The sequence below is a fragment of the Filicampus tigris genome, chromosome 12, assembly GCF_054856515.1.
Source record: "Filicampus tigris isolate MCC_2025a chromosome 12, RoL_Ftig_1.0, whole genome shotgun sequence".
In the NCBI taxonomy this organism is placed as follows: Eukaryota; Metazoa; Chordata; class Actinopteri; order Syngnathiformes; family Syngnathidae; genus Filicampus; species Filicampus tigris.
Window position 1 is genome coordinate 9876285 of NC_141228.1, and position 20106 is coordinate 9896390.

General features: G+C 41.9%; 1 protein-coding gene and 1 long non-coding RNA gene across 4 annotated transcripts in view; both read left to right on the plus strand.

The window, feature by feature from the left end:
• LOC147138301 (arf-GAP with coiled-coil, ANK repeat and PH domain-containing protein 2-like) overlaps nt 1-16935 on the plus strand; it is a 36351-nt gene extending 19416 nt beyond the window's left edge. Inside the window, exons 9-26 of one of the 3 annotated variants that reach the window (XM_086046690.1) lie at nt 1875-1949; nt 2803-2814; nt 4056-4112; nt 6114-6226; nt 6523-6574; nt 6909-7009; nt 7236-7341; nt 7609-7817; nt 8334-8403; nt 8983-9077; nt 9450-9652; nt 10193-10294; nt 11015-11107; nt 11177-11409; nt 11788-11897; nt 11974-12084; nt 12757-12818; nt 15977-16935. In XM_086046690.1, coding sequence (XP_085902816.1) covers nt 1875-1949; nt 2803-2814; nt 4056-4112; nt 6114-6226; nt 6523-6574; nt 6909-7009; nt 7236-7341; nt 7609-7817; nt 8334-8403; nt 8983-9077; nt 9450-9652; nt 10193-10294; nt 11015-11107; nt 11177-11409; nt 11788-11897; nt 11974-12084; nt 12757-12818; nt 15977-16080 — 1908 coding nt within the window. In that variant the 3' untranslated portion in view covers nt 16081-16935. The remainder of the gene's footprint in view (nt 1-1874; nt 1950-2802; nt 2815-4055; nt 4113-6113; nt 6227-6522; nt 6575-6908; nt 7010-7235; nt 7342-7608; nt 7818-8333; nt 8404-8982; nt 9078-9449; nt 9653-10192; nt 10295-11014; nt 11108-11176; nt 11410-11787; nt 11898-11973; nt 12085-12756; nt 12819-15976) is intronic. The other 2 variants (XM_086046688.1, XM_086046689.1) reach the window with 2 other exon arrangements.
• Nucleotides 16936-18389: 1454 nt separating this feature from the next.
• LOC147138302 (uncharacterized) lies at nt 18390-19643 on the plus strand. The gene is made up of 2 exons (XR_015089066.1): nt 18390-18937; nt 19312-19643. It is a non-coding gene; the product is annotated as an uncharacterized LOC147138302 (long non-coding RNA).
• The last annotated feature ends 463 nt before the right edge of the window (nt 19644-20106 follow it).

The following is a 20106-nucleotide window of genomic DNA, read 5'->3' on the forward strand; positions in this document are numbered from 1 at the left end:
AGAGGCGGAGTGCAATCTTCCATAGTGATCCACGCAGAAGGAAGAGGCACATATGGAAACACGTGGCTTCAACAGTCAAAGGACAGAAGAGGAAAATTGGGAGAGGAACAATTCAGCCATGAAGCGTAACACCGCTGAGTGAATTTGGAAAGCTGCATTTGCACTGAGCATAGATCTGTGTAAAAGTGACAAGGAGGGAGAATCAGCCTCCAAACAGTGGGAAGCAAGGACAAGAGGATTAACTCTCAGTGAGTCTATCATGAAGCTGAAGAAGATGGAGCGGCTGTGCAGGGAGGTGTGGAGGAGCTGTCAACAGGTCTGTTGTCAATGTATGACTAAGGGCAGGGAAATTACACTGCAAACAGAAAAATATTACTAATTCTATTGGGATGTTATTGTGGATGGGTGGGGACATGAGTTAAGTAAATATATCTGGTGATTTAGTATGGCCTAAACAGTAATATTCGTATGTACACATGTCGGGAATTTGGTTAAATTCAGTGTCGTTATTAGGAGAATACTTTGTAGGCATAAAACATTAGACTTTTTGGGCGAGTCACTCTCGAAAGGTATGCGGGGAGCTTCACACGCATTTCAATCAAATGTATGTAGATAGACAATCTGGACTGGACTGGACTTGTTGTTACGGTTGTGACAGCCGGAAAATATTTCCCATCTGATGCTATCATACTTCTGCTCTGCCGTCCACCCATTTCCTGCCCAAACAAAACAAAAGGCTACACTCCCCCAAAAACAAAGCAGCTTTTTTTCTTTTTTTTTTTTAAACACTACATAGGTCTTTGTTTGTAGTATTTTCCTCCAAATTAACATTATATGACATATCATGGGTTTGTCATATTAAAGTGGAAGTCAACTCGAAAATGTTCTTTACAATAATATGTTCTGTGCAACCCCACTTGTCTAAACACTGCATTCTCTTTAATATTGCGTTTGTGGAATATTCAGAGTTTGAGCTGTTATTGGTCATTAGCTAGGCCCGGATGTCATTTTCAGTCGAGAGCAAGTGGCAAAATGGCCACCCACTGAGATGAATAAAAACGGGTGGATTTTGCTGCTAATTCATATTCAACAAACGCAAAAATCAGAATGCCGTGTTTAGACTTGTGGGGGCATATTGAACATATCATTGTAAAGAACGTTTTGGACTTGACTTCCCCTTTTAAGTACATAACTTTTATAATGCACGCCGCATGGGGAAATAGTAGTTGTTCCTTCCTCCTATATTTGTAAAGTGGATTCTCTGCCTCCCCAAAAAGTAATTTTCCATTCTCACATAAAACATGAAAATAATAAACACAACTTTTTCTCAAAAAATAAAACGCGTCAGTGTAACACTTAAGTCTCACCTTTTGTTAATTTTGCTCTCTTGACTCATTGACCAGTCACCAGAGAATGATCCTTTTGTCTTGCCTACTGATTTAGGTCGCATTGGGGCAACAAATAATGAATAGACTTCAACCTCAACTCCTTCAGGCAAACTAGCACATAGCAGATTTGTTGCTTTCGTCTCTGATCAGAAGAACATTTGTTTCTTTCTGTGAATATAATTTCGACATGCATGGTTGAAGAGAATCATTCATTTTCCCACCTGATTTCACACAAGATGTCTCCTTTGCTGATCGGTCAGTCTTGTTTGTCGGAGAGGGATTCTCATATCTAGTTTATGTTCTCATCTCAAGAATCTAAAGGGAATATGAAGCATCTGTTTTCCATTGGAATTGTATTAATCAGTTTTGTAGATTACATTAGAAAATTTGCTGTTAAACGTGTCTTTGTCATTTTTAGCGGTTGTTTTTAGTGTTGAGTGTGACCAGGTGGTTTAGCATGTCTGACTAATCTCTTGTCCTTTGCAGTTGGACCAGCTGGTTGTGGATGCCGCCAAAGAGAAGCGGGACATGGAGCAAAAACACTCCACCATCCAGCAAAAGGTACAGATTTGCGGCAACGATTTCATTCAATTTTACACAAAGGTAACTGGAAATTGTACCACCAATGAAACGTATGCAATTAGGAATGATGCCTTTCTTCATTAATGTTTCCCCTGCACACCAAATTCTTGAACATTGTTCAAAATTTGGGTCGACAAAAAAACCTGCTTACGAACATTAAAACTGTTTGTGAACGGCTTTGCAACCTTTTGCAACTTTTAACAAACCCTGACAAAAAAAACAACATTTGCTACTGCGCAAGCGTTCGCCGCTTAGTGAGATAGCACCCTAAAGCTAATAGTAACGATACAAGACAAGACGAGATGTCAGCCATTCACCGTACTATACTAGCTAATGGAGGTAGTACTCCACCCTCAGGTGTATGTAACGCGATACTCCTGGATGACCTCAACCACAGACCAATGCATTATTAAATGTTGACGGTAAACGGCGTAACATTTCAGTGGCTCATATGGTAGCACTGTACTGTGGTAGCCTTTTATTTGCAAACATAGCCTCATTACGATACAAAGATTACAAACACATATTAACTCTTGTATTTGTCTGTCAGTGGATTGTTTTCATTATGCGCATTTATGTGTGTGGAGGTAAGTTATAGGAGGTATAGATTTCCACGTATTTACATTTTCATCCTACTCTGTCGTATTGGCTCACTAGTTGTGTTGTTTGCATGTCCAGCTTTTCTTCTTATGCCAGCTCATGTTTGTACTTTAACACCTCTCTTCCTCATCCTCCTATTTTAAATGCTGTCTGTCTGCAACGCTCACTGTCTCTATTCTCCTAACCAAATGTCCAATCCTCTTTTCCCAATTTCTCCTTGTACTTACTTCAGGCTGCTTTACAGGTAAGCGATGTTTGGTCGCCTTTTTCCTCACTTTGGCTTCCTTTCCGTAGACTAAGACTGCTATTTGTTTTTGGGGCAAAGGACAAAAAACTAGAAAGCCTTAAAAAGAAGCTTTAGTAGAATACAAGCATCAACATAGCATTTCTGCATTTGATAATTTTATCACGTTATCTCCAAAACTGAATTATGAGTTATGTCAGGACATTTTTTTTAAATAGATTTCAGCTTGGAAAGTCACATGATCAAACTCAGAAAACAGGTGAGCCGTGATTGGTGGTTACCTGATCCCTGAGTAGCTGTGATGTCATTTTCAGTCGACAGCAAGTGACAAAACGGCCGCCCCCTAAAATGGATACTAACATGTGGATTTTACTGCTTCGTTCATATGACACAAACGCAATATTAATCAAAATACTGTGTTTAGAGTAGTAGGGGGGCATAGAACATATTATTGTAAAGACCATTTTTGACTTGATTTCCACTTTAAACAGTTAATTGTATACCCGGTGCTATACTGTATGTTGTAGTTGTCTCTAGCCGTGTGATATTATTTCATTTCTAGGACGTCCACTATCTTGTGAATCATTTGCACCGTGTGCATTACTCACCCATGACACTCTGGCCACAGGGGAAAGAGCATGGCTGCTTTCATGAGGGCAGCTTGTACTGAGGAAAGGCGAAGTGTGTGGCTGCTAACCTCAATAGCATATAAATGTTTGATGACTGAGCTGTTTAGCACGGTCCCCTTTAATATCGGATCTCCAACACACACGCACACACACACACAAACAGGCACACAGGTGACCTTCAGAGTGGAAGGCCTCATGAGGAGGATCAGTAGCAGTGGCTGTGACAGAGTTTTGACAGACACACACACACACCGCCAAAGGAGGAGTTTTATTTGTTTTGGAAATGGGCATGCTGCTTAGAGATGCTACACTTAAAAGCGTTTGATGCAGAAGACTTCTTGAGCCCATAAGGGTATCGCAAAGGATTGCAAACACTTGACAGGACTGTTGAAAATGAAGATTTTCAGTCGTTTCCACTATGTTTGGTATCTGGTGAGTCAGCTTGTGTGCATCTTTGGTCAATTTGTGAGCCTATGCCCATGATTGTTGTTGATATACAGTATTTGTTTCTGTCTTACATTCAGCTTGGTTTTTCTCTTTTATTTACCGGTACAAATCTTTATTTGGGCCAAGAAGTACATGTTTCTTTTCTTTTTGCTGTGTGACATTTAGGAGGTGACGGAGTTCGACTCAGACCACCGAAACTTTTGTGCTTGGAGGTCGTCCTCCGTACGTAGTATCACCGCATTGATTTCTGTTTGGTTTACGTTTCCTAACAAACATTTCGCCATCGTCTCTCCTTTACCGTATTAACCAACCGAGACTGTGTTGCAGTGTTTGTGTACCCCGATTGCACCCACGACTGCCCTTTCATTTAAAGCGCAAGTCAATCCAAACATATTTTTCAAGAATATGTTCTATGCAGGCCCACTAGTTGAAAGAAGGCATTCTGATTAATATTGCTTATGTAGGATATGAGTTAAGCAGCAAAATCCACCTGTTTTTAGCCATCTCTGGGGTCGGCCATTTTGTCACTTCTGTCGACTGAAAATGACGTTGAAGTTGCTCTGGGCTGAGGTAAAGACCAATCACCTGTTTTCTGAAGCTGAGCCATGATTGGTCGTCATCTGAGACCTAAGCATCTGTGATGTCATCTTCAGTCGACAGAAGTGACAAAATGGCCGACCCCAGAGATGGCTAAAATCCGTGGATTTTGCTGCTCTACTCGTATTCCACTACTATTACACTATTCTACTCGTATAACGTAATATTAATCAGAATGCCTTGTTTCAACTAGTTGGCCTGCATAGAACATATTCTTGAAAATAATCTGTTAGAGTTGACTTCCTCTTTAAGAGTTCTCCACATGATCATGTAGACGTCTTCATTTTGCGGCATGTTTTCTTGTGATGCTTCATTGTTTTTGCCATTCTGCTGTGAAGTCGCGTCATTGGATTGAAGTCAACAACAGTGTTGCACTTGATGCATTTATTTCTTTGATCTCAGTAATTAGTGGTGTGCGCATATCACTGTCTGTGTACATGTCCATGGCCCAAACTAAAGTTACTTTGCGAGGAGTCTCCTCATTCAGCCCAATTTAACCTTTCAGTAATGGTCCACCAGCAGATTAATTTTGTCCCATGTTAAGTAAGAGGTGAATGTAGGACTTTTCCCATTGCCTTCCTTTTCGGGACCTTTGTTGTGCACCCAAAAATAAACCCCAGTTGTTCCAGTGTCTGTCATGTGGACCATGATATTCAGCCGTGCGTTGCGTGTCTTATGAAATGGTGGTTTGACTGAGCTGCTTATTCTTCCCCGGGTTACTTTCATGGAGCTAGGTTACAGCATGCATCCATGCTCACTATGTAGACTCCAGAGAGAATTGATAATACACAGTAGTCATACTTCAATCAAAAACACATTATGTCAGATCCCTTATTATTAGTATAAGAATCATCAGAATAAATCTTTTCTTCTAATCAAGTCTTGGGACAATCCTTTAATTCGATTAATTATATTCAAAGCCTCGCCATTGCTTTGGGATGAAGACAGATGTGGGCCAAGAAATCTTCAGTGATCCCTGACCTCTTCAATGTTCTGGTTGAATGGACAAAAATCTCGACACAGCAGGAAGAAAATCTTCCATCTTGGAATGGACGCTGCAGATGGGAAACTGACTCGATATTTTCCCCAAGTGTCACTTCTGGTGGATGTCACGGCCAGGTTTACGTCTGTCCATGGAAGTGTAGCTTACCATAGCTGTAATTGGTTGACAGATCGCTTGCCCTTGATGTAAACTGAGTCCTCAAGGATACACGTACTCGCACACAATGCATGCATCCCAGCGTTCGGTGTCATTTGAAGCGGATGAAGCTGGAGGGGTTTTAGCACAGTGTAACAATAGAGCACTCGGGTAGTTGAAGTCATACGAGCACGGTGGAGGTCCCATGACAACACGTCCGATGATTTGACAGCAGCAGACTGCTTTTACTTCAACTTCAAAAAGTTTTGCGGTGTGGTCAGTGTGACCAACATCACTGAATAGTAAGAGGTCACGTTCCACTCAATAGTGGCTCTGGCATAAGTGCAGACTCACTCATCACCCGAAAGCAATCAGTTACACCGAGTGTTTGCAAGGATTATGTATTTTACTGTTTTGTTTTTCTTTCTTAATTGGTGTTGCTTTTTATTTATTATCATTTCCTTTCCAACCTTTTCCCCCTTGTGTAGGACTTCTCAAATGACGACACCAAATTGGAATACAACGTGGATGCAGATAATGGCATCGCCATGGAGGGATATCTTTTTAAGAGGGCCAGCAACGCCTTCAAGACATGGAATCGGTATGACAGGACCACTTCAGATAACATGAATATCGACACATAAACAATTTGAGAGTAAGGGATGTGAGATGAGGCTTGATTTGACCCGTCTTTATGAATGAAGAAATTTATATCACATTGATTATTGGTCTTTTAGTTGGTTTTAATAGAGTGAATATGATAATGAGATCACTTCATTCATTCGAGGCCCAAAGTAAACCGAATTGAAAAACGAATTTGCCATTGTCTTTAAAAAAAGAACAAACCTCACAAAGGAATGGATTTCCTCTGCTAAAAATCTTTTGATCTCTTTTCAGACGGTGGTTCTCCATCCAAAACAATCAGCTGGTTTACCAGAAAAAATTCAAGGTATGTCAAGTGACTCACAGTAAACTAACCTCAACTATTAAACATGCATGTCTGTTGCTTATTTTTAGAGGATAACAGAATGTTTCAGCATTAAGTCGATGTTACCTGCAATTCCAAACTGACTATTTGCATGACTGCTCCATTGTGCCATTTCTCAACTCTAGAGGTTCATTGTGAAAGGGAGTAACGCTGATAAATTTGAATGATAGGATTAGGGTTTGACACATGATCAAATTAGTGCATGTTACTTTTCTGGGTTCAACCAGGGACACTTTACAAAGCCAACGAAAGATATTTACATTTGGATTACCCACTGCTTTTTATGTTGCCACAGGACAACCCGACAGTGGTCGTGGAAGACCTGAGGCTATGCACAGTCAAACACTGTGAAGATTTAGAGCGACGCTTCTGTTTCGAGGTGGTGTCACCCACCAAGTAAGTGCACATACAAAACGCACTGCACACAAAAGACATCTATAATCAAAATACGTCTATAGCACAGCTCGAGGCACAACTAGTTACTCTGTCACTTTTAATGAGCACAGGAATATGTAAAAGTATCAATGTACCAACATCCTAAGACAAGACGTACACACAATGGCACACATGCTCGTGCATATTAAGCAGGCAGCAGTTGTGTGACGCTTGTTTTTCCCAACAGGAGCTGCATGATGCAAGCAGACTCTGAGAAGTTGCGACAGGCGTGGATCAAAGCAGTCCAGAACAGCATCGCCACTGCCTTCCGCGACAAGGGAGATGACGCTGAGGTGAAAAAAAAAACGCAGCAAGGCTGACTGGATGTTAGATTTAGATTTTTAAAACACATACGGCTGGCGTTGGGTGGAATCTTTCGAAGGAAAATGGAAAATGTGTTGGAATAATATCTTTATATTTTTTCAATTTAAGATGATATTCATCGTAGCAGCGTGTGTTGATTTGTGTAACCACAGTAGCGACAATCCTGAAGTGTCATGATTCAGCAAGGACCATTCCAACAAATCACGAGTGTTTTTTTTACTGTGTTACCACCACAGAAGCTGGACAGGAAGTCTTCCACATCAACAGGGAGCTTAGACTCTGGTGGGGAACCCAAGGAGAGATCACTAAAAGGGGAGAGTGCCCTGCAGAAAGTCATCGCCATCCCGGGCAACGCTTGTTGCTGTGACTGCGGCCAGCCAGATCCACGCTGGGCCAGCATCAATCTAGGCATCACCCTTTGTATCCAATGCTCTGGAATTCACAGGTAAAAATAGCTTGATATAGAAAGTTCAAATTATACATTTTTTTGTGGAAATCTCCTTTTGGAGTCTTGTGAAGACAAAACTCAAGAGGTTTCAGAAACATAATCTTTAGTGGAATAAATATCCAGGCTTTTATGTTATTATTTCATTCAAAACAAAGCAGCATACAAATGTAATATAAACTGTTCAGTGTCCCGGTCCCAGTGTCGATAATACATGACTATCTGGAGTTAATAACACCAAATAGAAAACTTAGTTGTTTGTCATGCAAAATGTGTCTTTTATAGGCCTATTTACTTTATTATAACTATTATGAATGGAAACAAAATGGCAGTACTTTAAGCATCCGATGCAGTTTTTTAGAAGCTGAAAGTAGTGAGGCTAATACCTTTGCAACTCGTTGAATCAATCATTAAACAACATGTTAGACTTCATTGCAATGACCTTTCTTGGCCTTCAACGACAGCAACAAATGACCACTTGTAATCAACATTGGGTCAATTTTTCTTCATGTCCAGGAGTCTGGGAGTTCATTTCTCAAAGGTCCGGTCGCTGACTTTGGATTCATGGGAGCCAGAACTGCTTAAGGTAAAGAGAGTTAAAGAGAGTCAACCCAAACATATTTTTTTCCAGAATATGTTCTATGCAGGCCCACAAGTTGAAATACGGCATTCTGATTAATATTGCGTTTGTGGAATATAAATTACGCAGCAAAAGGCATCCACTTTTTAGCCATCTCATTGGTCGTTGTCTCACCTGCTTTCTGAAGCTGAGCCATGATTGGTCATTATCTGAGCCCTGAGCAACGTTGATGTCAGCTTCAGTCGACAGAAGTGAAAAAATGGCCGCCCCCTGAGCTAGCTAAAAACAGGTGGATTTCTCGTATTGCACAAACGCAATATTAATCAGAATGCCGTGTTTAGACTAGTAGGCCTGTATAGAACATATTCTGGAAAAAAATATGTTTTGGTTGACTTCCGCTTTAATGTTTATCAACAAATGCACAGACCCTCCTAACATACACTGTTCCTTTACATTAACTACTTTTGTCTTCATTTTCAATCAAGCTTTCTTTCTTTCTTATTTCATGATGTTTAACAAATAGTTGCAGGATCTGTTCAACCCAAAAGTGCGCTCTCTTTCTCTCTTTTAACCCATCATTCACAGCTAATGTGTGAACTTGGAAATGGAGTTATTAACCAGATATATGAGGCTCGGCGAGAGGAGCTGGGAGCGAGAAAACCGCAGCCAGGAGACCCAAGGTATACTTTTATTTGGGACCGATTTTTGCATTCATTGATTTATTTTTTTTACAAGCAAGATAATCTGTACTAATTCACTGACTCCGTATGCAGACTTTTGATTTGACTAATTCTTTATCATCTATTTGTCAACTGTAGAAAGCACGTCAGGACATTGCCCCAATGCGTTACATAATCATCCAATGTTTATTGAGACGTAAACATGATACACATCAAAGCCCCTTTTTGGATTGCTATCATATGTTGGGTTGTATTAACCAGTTTTGCATTTGCTATCTTGCGGCATGCATCAACCAGTTTTTGAATCCAACTTCTGAGCGATTAAGAACGTTTTGAGCTATTCATTTGCCTTTCTCCTTTTTATTATACCAGACATGAAGTGGAAGCCTACATCAAGGCCAAGTATGTGGATCGCAGGTTTGTGCGCAGGCCGTCTGATGAGGAGCTTCGGAGCAAGGTGGTGTCCCTCAGCAAACAGGAGAAGAGTCTTAGCAGCAGCTCCGAACACCTGCCCCCAAGACCGCCGCCGCCCACCCCCAAACTTCGACCCGGTTCCAACACCTCCGGACAGTCAGGTCAGTGGAACGGTCCGTTAAATGCAGAGCCGACCGGTATTTGGAGGGCACGTCTCAAACCTCTTTCCCAACTTGCCTATTTAAGTGTAGTGAGGTTTGCGGGTAACACAAATGATTACACCAGCACAACATCCTAAGAGTCACTCTTCCTTCCCTCATCGCAGCCTGTCCTGTCCCCCTGCTCTCAATGTGCTTTTTTGCACTGCTGTGAACAAGCTTTTGGCATAGTGTCTGTTCTCTGTGAGCAGCATATGTCTAAGCTCTGTTTGCCTCCCATCGCCTCTTGTAGTCCGTCTCCTCCAGTGTCAGCCGAGCAGCTACTGTAACTATTTCTGCTTCACTCTTCTCTCGTTCTCCTCTCTCTCGTCCTTTGTCTCATTTTGTCTCCTCCCCCTGGCTGCTCTTTGCTACTGGACTAATACCTGCTCCACGCGCCCACCTTAAACCGCCGTTCCCGCCCACCCCTCAACCCCCTCCTGCCTCTCAATACCTTGTGCTACCCAATCTCCCGTTCCCCAAATCCCATCATCCCTTGCGTAGCTGTTGCCAGTGGCTCGGAGGCCCGGCGGGACTCTCTCTTCTGTCCTGACGAGCTTCATTCACTCTTCTCCTACTTTGACAACTCCTCCAAACTCAGGAGCAGTAAGTATTCACTGTTAATGTTTGGCCTGCTTCTCCATCCCATTTGTCCATTTGGCTCTTGCTAATTGGAGGCTGTGATCCTAAAAACCCTTCATCCTCTCTCGCCTTCTCCTCCCTCATCCCGACTCTACTAATAGAGGATTTCTTTGTGTAAAGGGAATTATTCCATGTTGTCTTTTTCCTGGGGGAGGGAATGATGCTCACACAAAGTTGTGGTTCCCTGACCTGATTGTCGGGATTTGTCCTCACGCATCCCGTCTTTACAGTGTATGTGAATAATGATAATATCAAGAATAATGTACACGGTTTTATTCATAGGCACCGATAAGACGAGGTGACAACTGATAGTAAAATCGGTACTAAATTAGAACATAAAATTGCAAATGTCTTCATAATATTAATAATGATAATCAACACGGGTGGATTTTGCTGCTTGACTCATACTCCACAAACGCATTATCACCGTTAATCAGAATGTCGTGTTTCGACAAGTGGGCCTGCATAGAACATTTTCTTGTAAAGAAAATTATTGGGATGACTTCCTGATAGAATAAATGTTCATAGGTTAGTGCACTAAAAACACAGTGAAAACAAAATGTATGTACAAAATGTATTAAAACATTGACGTTACTAAATAAACAATTAAGTTCATCAAACATAATTTTTCAGGTTGTTTTACATCCGTGCATCCTTATCGATGGCCTTGTTCTTTCTCCGCAGTCAAAAGTGCAGACAGTGGAATCCAGCATAGTGCGGAGGGCAGCAGGGAGATGCTGGCCACCACCCCCTCTAATAGTAGTTTGGCCGATGCAGGTAAAAACAAAAACATGCATTCATTCAGTTGGAAAGTGTGAATGAAGCTATGTTGTCTCTATTTTTAAGATGTTGCTGAGACTCCGCCCATGCCCATGCCGGCCACCCTGCCTCCACCATCACCTTGTAAGGAGACGGTGTTCCATGAGCCCAAGGAGTACAGTTCAGGTCTTCAGCTCTACTGGGCTTCATGTGCGCGCAGTCTACCCGACATGGCTGAGGCGCTGGCCCACGGGGCCCAAGTCAACTGGGTCAACACGGAAGACGACAAGAGGACACCGCTCATCATGGCCGTGCGGGGGGTAAGCAGGCTTCAACAGATCATTCAAATACAACTCAAATCTGCATTAGTAAAAAAATAATAATAAAACAATGTGTGTGTGTGTATATACACAGTATGTATGTAAGTGTGTATATATTATGTATTATATCGTCGCTGTCATGTGAAAAACACTTATCTCCATTTTTTGCAATTTTCTTATTTTTATGTGAATGGTGTTTCCATGTTACAGACATCGCATTAACGTGAACATTTTTTTTTTTTTTTCAAAAATTGGAAATACCGGTAAGTGTTTTTCACAGGACAGCGACGATATGTATATGTATGAATATCGTCACTGTCATATATACGAAATATATTTTTTTTTGTTAAGTCGTATTTCACTGATGTTTCACTGCAGGGCTCATTGGTGACCTGCGAGTTTCTGCTCCAAAACGCGGCCAATGTGAACCAGCAGGATGCTCAAGGTCGAGGTCCTCTGCACCACGCCACCATGCTAGGACGCACAGGGTTGGTTATTATCAACACTCTTTGACTCATAAACTAAACTTGGGCACACTATACATGTAACTTTTTTCACTTTCAGGCAAGTGTGTTTATTCTTGAAAAGAGGAGCCAATCAAAATGCTGCAGACATTGATGAGAAAACGCCGCTGGCCATCGCAGTGGAAGCGGCCAATGCAGATATTGTTACATTGTGAGTATCGTTAATTTTGTCCTGTCATCGCAGTCTTTATCGTTTGTTTATGAACTGTCTCCAAGTTTCGGCTCGGTAAACATCTCATCAGTTTTGTTTAACACGGACGGTCAGCGCCCGTTTTTTTCGTGATACTCCATCATTGTAATGAGATGGGACTCACTGTGAGCTGGTCATCGTCACGAAACAAACCCTGACAGTGGCAAGTGATATCTCCAGGTTTATAGAGCAGGTGATCTGATGACTCTCCACCGGGCCAGCGTGGCGGCCTCGTGGTTATTAGTACGTCTGCCTCACACTACTGAGGTTTGGTATTCCGAATCTTGGCCTTCCTGTGTGGACTTTGCCTGTTTCTGCGGGCACCCGGGCTCCCTCTCACATATGGAAAACATGTTAGCATGTTAGCTTCTTTGAAACCCTACATTGTTCATAGCTGTGAATGGTTATCTCCTGCCAATTTCCTTGTCTGCATGAACGAAGGAGAATCGACCACAAGGTGTCACTATATGATCACATTTATCTCATTTTGTCCGTTCAGAGACACAATATTTTATTCAGTGGCCAGTCAGAATCATCCCTCATTCGCAAAGCTGCACTGCCTGAAAGGGGATTATTGATCACTGATAAGAATCTTTCTAATGTCCTTTGTTTTCCTCTCTCCCTGCCGCGCAGGCTGCGACTGGCCAAGATGAACGAGGAGATGCGCGAGGCGGAGGGGCCCTACAGCCAGACAGGTCAATATAACGCCAACAGCCCCACTGAAATGCAGTACAGGAAGTGTATGCAGGAGTTTATCAGTTTGCAGCTGGATGACACCTAATGCACAGTACTTGCGTGTCACAAAAACAGGCTCAAAAAATAACAACAACACAGGGGGCCTGCTTGTAGAGTATTTTTCCCGAGAAGGCACATTATCAACAGAGTTTTGTGGCCATCATTAATCACTGAAATCTTTTTCAGTTGCTTCTTCCAAATCGGAAGCATTTTATTAGTTCCAGTGAATGGAAAATGATCGCAGCCCCAACTCTGTTAGTGACCAGCAGCACCCCGGGATGCTTCAGTGCGAATGTGACTCCGCACCTTACTGCAATATTCGGTTTCAACGCAGGACACTCAACATTGTGCTGAAAGATTTACTGACGGCAACACAATGAAAAGCTGCGCTAGGATATTCGATAGAGGCTGCATCCTCCCTTTAAATTCAGAGAGACCACACTTGCTGATTTTCCATTAGCTCCACCTTAAAGTACTACATTACATTTCTCGACCACAAAATGAGACTTGTTCACTTCGATCTTTGGGAAAATGATGCCTGATTGGGAATACATATTCATTTCAAATGACTGTCTAGTTTATAAAGTAGTGTAGTTCTACTCTATTCTAGGATGTTATTTTTTTCACCCCAATTCCTCGGTCTTTTCAACTTCCAATGCCATTTTGTTGTTGAATGTCCAAACATGAAGCATCTTTCTGTTACAATGTTGATATGCAACCATCTTGATGTCTTATTTTGTTTCCAGGCAATTCTGTAGTGTACACACTTTAAATGTGCAGACAAAAAAACTTTTACTACGTTCGGGACTGAACAGAAAGAAAAGCAGATTGGATTTGACTGATGTTGTTGGACCAAAGTCTCACTGGTCATCAACTCGATGTTCGGGCGATTTGTTTGTGCTCGTCCAATGTTACGGCAGGAAATCCAGAATTGTACGAAATGACTGCGATGTTGCTTTTCAATGCAAATCAGCACAGGTAATTAGCTTTTGATGGCGAAAAGATGGTGGCTTAAGGGGGGGGGGGGGGGGGTGCTGTCGAATTGTGTAAATAGCGAGTGAGTTGTAACAATGTACCACATTTTCATCTGGTGTTGCTGCTCCGCGCAGCCCCAAATATTTGGACAGCGCACAAGCACTTTGATTAAAGGAGCAGTGTGTAGGAGGATGTATTGGCCCTCACTCACTCACTTACTCACCCACACATGGGCCTGCTTTTCTCCAAATTCTTTTTCTCAAACGACACAAATGTGTGAACACTCAGTTAAGCCTCTGGTCTTTTCGCTATCGTAAAACCGAGGAGCCCCTTCTACACGCTGGCCCTTTAAATGATTATGATGCTGTAGCGCCCTCTGGTGCTTTGTAAGGAACTGCTGGACTGTTGAATGCCTTTGCACGCTGCTTTTTTTTTTTTTTTTTTTAAAGAAGCAATCAATTGTCACTTTTGGAATAAGGAGTTTTTGGACCTATGACAAAGACAGAAAAGAAGTATTTTTCTTGTCGTGAGCTGTTAAAAGTCGGATGAAAGCGATGATTAGTGACTGGATGCTCGCATGTCTCGAAGTCGGAGCAATCACGGAGAGGGGAACAAAAACAAGTGATTTGACGCCATCGTCATCATTCTCGCTAGACGAGGGCCACCCGATCGCACAATCAGATGATGAATGACGCTGCTCATGCGAGACAAGCCGCCTCATCACTTCCTTTGGTTTTTTTTCAGCGACGCCCGATCAACAAATTGGAACATGTATGATCGCAACTTCACAAATTGTAGCTTTTGGAAGAAAAAAAAAAATTATGAGTGGCAAATTAAGAGTTTTTGGTTGTTTCGCTTGGTGTAAATTCCCACTCCAGAGTTTGTGCCTTTTTTGTGTTTGCTTCTTTCTTGCTCCAACTGTATTTGTTGTCAATACAAGGCTGCACTTTAAACACAATACAGTTGCTACCAATAAGCTATCTTCCTGTGTGTGCGCGAGTGTCTGCTTGCTCCCGGCTTCTTCTGCTCCATCTTTTTGTCTCTCCGGGCCTGGTTTCTCTTTCGTATGTGCAGCCGCGCCGGCGCTCTGACAGGTATGGCTGACTTTTTCTTCTTTTCCCTTCGGCTTCTTCTAAATGTGACCCCCTTTTTGTTTCCATTCCCTTCTGCCGTCTGGCTTACCATTTCTCACTTAATGTCATGTCATTTCCACCATGGCGTGATATTAGCTGATAGTTCACCCAGTGACGACAGCAGGGAGTTCTCCATGTAAGGAGCAATTACTGTACGATTGAAATTTTTCCATTCTTAGCTTTTCAAACTTGGCTGCCATGTTTCGCCGACTTAAAGTTCTTTCAGGGTGGGTTTTGGGGCATTGTATTCAGAACCCTGAAATACATACATCGTCACCAGGAAATGCATTTTACCATAGCTTCCCCTTGGGGCTCATTTTGGTCAAAAATACGAGCCGTGGAACTCATTCACAATGGCTGCTTCTAAGCAAAATGTCTGACTTCCTGTTCAATTTATGGCACGGGTCCCTGCGACTTTTTCGTGGGTCCTGTCACGATAGACGTACAATTTAGTGTTGAAACTGGTGTCTAGAGTAACTCTTGTTTTGTAACTTTCCAGGGTTTGCTAGTGAGTGAGAGAGGCTGCCATGCTCAGCCCACATTAGATGGCAAAGAAGGTGCTACCGAGTTGGTTTTAGGGCATCGGGTTTGAGACCCATAGAAAGGTTTTCATCAGGATGCACATGCTTGCAAAAATTGCTCAGTTCTCAGGTAGACGATTTGTTCTTCACGAGATTGATCGGAACCGGCGATTCCAAGAAGACCAAAAATTGTAGCTATCATTCAGTCAATTTTTTAACCATTTGTTTTTGTATTTATATCTTTTTTTAAATTATGTGTCATTTCTGTTCCACACATTTTATCGTTTTTGAGTCTTTAGAGTTCTGTTTCTATACTCATATTCAAATTTATTAAGATGCACTTATCCACCTGGTGATCCACAACCATCTATAGCTGTCTATACATATTCTACCTTACTTTCTTTTAAAATGCAGACATTCTAAATATGCCAACATTGAATGTGATGTAAGTTTTTGTTAAGGCAGTTGTTTTTGTTTTGCTTGTTGCAGGAGACGAAACCTACCAGGACATCTTCCAGGACTTCTCTCACATGGCCTCCAACGACCCGGACAAGCTGAACCGCTACCAGCACTACGACCCCCAGAGACCCTGAGGATGACCCCGCATACCCCCCCCCCCCCCCCCCCCCGCGCGGCTCGAGACGTTTATTTCCGATGTCTGGCACCAAATTGTATTCTTTGGATTTGGTGATGCCTGCCTGTAAACACAGGCCGTGCATGAAAGTGAAGGACCAATGTCGGACGACGACCTTAAGTCAAGCAAGTGAAAGGTACGCCATTGAAGCCACTTTAGCTGCTTCGTGTCACCTACAAACTTATTGTTCTTTTATTTGAGGCCTTACTTGGACCTTTTTATCAACCTTTTACTTTAATTTGCACAAATGTGTTTGTCTTTCATGACCACCAGTGTTTACCTCAAGGTAAGATGTGTGTGTGTGTGTGTGTGTGTGTCCAGTCATACATGTCAACATGTTCGAGACCGTGCAATGTTGCTGATGATGGCGGATGAAAACAGCATCCGGCTTCTTGACATGAAATTGTCCTCACATTTGATTCATTTTATGTCATTTTCTTTTTAAATTTGACCTATTGAAAAGGACCACGCCGTACACTTTGAACTAAACGTTTGAATGAAGTCTGACTAGAAGAATAGAAGAAAAACAATTTGTTCCTGTGTGTCATAGTATTGAAAGAAGTCATCATTTATTATTTTGATGCAAGTCTCTTGTGTATGTTTTGCGTCCATATCGTGTTCAATGTAAAATGAAAAGACAAGTTGGGATTTAAAAAAAAAAAAAATACTGTACATAAACATTGAAATTGTTCACTGGTAATTGAATGAAATTTTTGTATATTCTTTCTCCCTTTTACTCATGTAGTCCTTTTTATATTGTTACATGTATGGCACTGTATATTGGCAACATTATAGCTGGACTTCAATACACAAACTGATGAGTCAATTGTGTTGCTTTGTGTGAGAACAACATTAGTCCCCTTTGTAAAATGAAGGCCAACCAACCAACACAAATATACTGTAAAACAAAACAAAACAACAACTTAATGTTAGTGTGAGTTTTTGTTATCAAGTCTTTTGCTAAATCTGTAACACTTTAAAACATACTTTTGTGACTGTAAACAACCGTCCACAGTCATTTGTGCCAACTTTTAAGAGAGGAGGGAGACCGCCTGTCCAGAAGAAGAAAAGTCTTGTGTACTTGTCATGTGCACATCCTCAAACCAACTTTTTTTTTTCTTTTAAGAATTAGATTCCCATCATGTTACATTTCCATCCATCTTTTGTCCATAGCGCATCTCCTCATTAAGATTGCAGGTGAGCTGCTAACCGGGCAAGATCCGTGGTACACCTTGCATTAGACTGGACTGCATGCTTGCCTCTACCCTCTGCCCTTTTCCGACAATAATGTGTGCTACGACCTATACAAATCATTTGGGGGTTTTTTTGTATTTGTTTTTGAGAGGGGGAAGTAAAAACAACTGAAGTAATGTGCTCAACTGTGCACACCCTCCTATAACTTGAATATGGACCGTTCTTTGGGAGATTTTGTTGCAGTTCGATGAAACTAAGGTTGAACCTTTCATCCATTACTCCAAAGGGTATCAATTGGTGCACCACTCAACACCATGCCAACAGTGACGATGTTGGCAGCATCATGCTGCGGAACTGTTTTTCTTCAGCGTTGTCACAAAACCTTCAGGAAAAGCCTACAAGAACATCTGAACTTTATTCAGTGTTCATCAGAGGGACTTTGTGCTTATGCTCATTTAAATTGGAATGTGATTGGTTAATTTCTTTGCAGCCACATCCCAGTTACGAGAGGGTCCCCCCACACAAGAAATGACTCAGTTGAGTTGTAGAGGTTGGTTGGTTGGTGAGTTAATTTATTCAATCAGCACCAATAGAAGAAAACAGAGCAGTCAATACAGAGGTTTTGAAGAAAACAAGCCAATTGAAAAGGCTCGATATCTCCTTAACTCATTCACTGCCATTGACAAATTTACTTGTCTTTTCACAGTCCAGCCGTTCAATCTCAGGAACTTTATATATGTATATTTTTTTTTCAAATTTTTTCAAACGTTCAGGTAAAAGAGGGTCTGAAAATGTCTGACAAGGAATGAGTTAAAGGCTAAGTTAACCCAAACATGTATTTTTCCAGAATATGTTCTATGCAAGCCCACTAGTTGAAATACAATACAGTATATGAAATCCACCCATTTTTAGCTAGCTCAGGTGGCGGCCATTTTGTCACTTCTGTCGCCTGAAGATGACATCGAAGTTGCTCAGTGGTCAGATAACAACCAATCATGGCTCAGCTTCGGAAAACAGGTGAGCTGTGATTGGTCGTTATCTGAGCCCGACAGAAGTGACAAAATGGCCGCCACCTGAGATGGCTAAAAAGTGTGTGTATGTTGCTGCTTAACTCATATTCCACAAACGCAGTATTAATCTGAATGCCATATTTCAACTAGTGGGCCTGCATAGAACATATTCTGGAAAAAAAAATATGCTTGGGTTGACTTCGTCTTTTTTAATAAAGTACAGGCAAAACATGATTTTAAAAATTTAAGGGGGAAACATTGTCAATGTTGTACACACGCGTTGCACAAATGTTACATGGATGGAATTAATTCCCTCAGACAGAGATGGAATTTTTAATAGGAGGTCCATGCGAGCATATGATCTTTGGTCAAAGGTGTTAGCTTGTGATGTGTGTCGGCCCACACACACACACCCACACACACACACACACACACACACAAGCTGGTTGTTTTCCAGGAAGTTTGCGGTGTGCTCGCCTGTGGAGAAATGAAGGGCCACCACATGAGATGTTCCCCTCCATAAAATCATGCTGGAGTCCAGAGCTGACTGACCTCAAAGCTTCCACTTGTCATCCGCTGGAATATCCTTCCACTCATCGGACACGAGCTCAGGTGCATATGTCCATCTAATCAGCTCCAATTTAAAAAAACGGCGCTTTTTTTGGGGCACGGCCAAGGGCGCTTTATCAAAGACTACAAAGAAGATACAGCCCATTTTCAATTTGTGTAACAATATGGTGGTGGTGGTTTTGTGTTTCTGCAGCGCACATGCGGATCTCAATAATGAGGCGACATGCGTTCACAGTCAATTGAAAAGTTTCAACTTTCTGTGTTCTGGAGCGGCTTTGCGCGGAGAATCCAAACAATCAAGTGTGCGCTGTGAATACATTTACTGTTCTTGTACTTGACCGCACGTTATTATTATTATGTGATCCTTCTGGATCATTTCAAACTGCAGCCATTTGCATTCCGCCTTTTTCCAGCAGCTTTCCCGGCCGGGCTGCAACAGGCGTGTTGCCACTGTTCCAGATGTGCCGTGCAGCTGTTTAACGTCCTCACTGTGGAAACTTTTTGTTCTGCTTCTCGCGGGAGCACGATGAGAGAAGCCGCATTCAAACACATGCCGATTGGTTTTACGCGATGTTCCCTATGCTTGGATGGACTCATTAAATCTGCATTGTCCAAAGTTTGGGACAAACTATGATTAGATTAACACTCACTCTGGTTGAAATGTCTCATCTTGGGCTGGGTCTGACTGATTCCACCCTGTGTACACGCCAGTACGCGATACAATAAATAATGTGTGTGTTGCAACTAAGCAGGTGGCTTCTTGTTCTCGAGCAGCCTAGCGTGTGAAAAGAAAAGTGAGCCTCCATGAAGACCAAGTAAAAAGCAGCTTTTGTATTTTCACTTGTGAGGACAGCACTTCATAAGCATATACCACCAAGTAAAACTTACAATTGAGCCACAGAATGACGAGGACAGTGGGCGAACTCTGTTTTGTCATTTTTGCAAAAGAGCGATTTATTTTATTTCGTGCAAAACGATAGCATTCAGTGATACAAGCATGCAGATGCACTGGCACACGATAAATAAAGAAGAGTGCAAGAAGAGTCCAATATTCAGCCAATTTTTGCCCATTACTTACCAATGACAAAATGGAGTTAGCCCACTGTAGTTCTCAGTGGCTCAAATTAGTAGGGTGGATTTAAAAAAAAACATCAGCCTCCACTGTTATGTCACAATCTGTCAGGATTCAGACACATGCTAAAGATACAGGC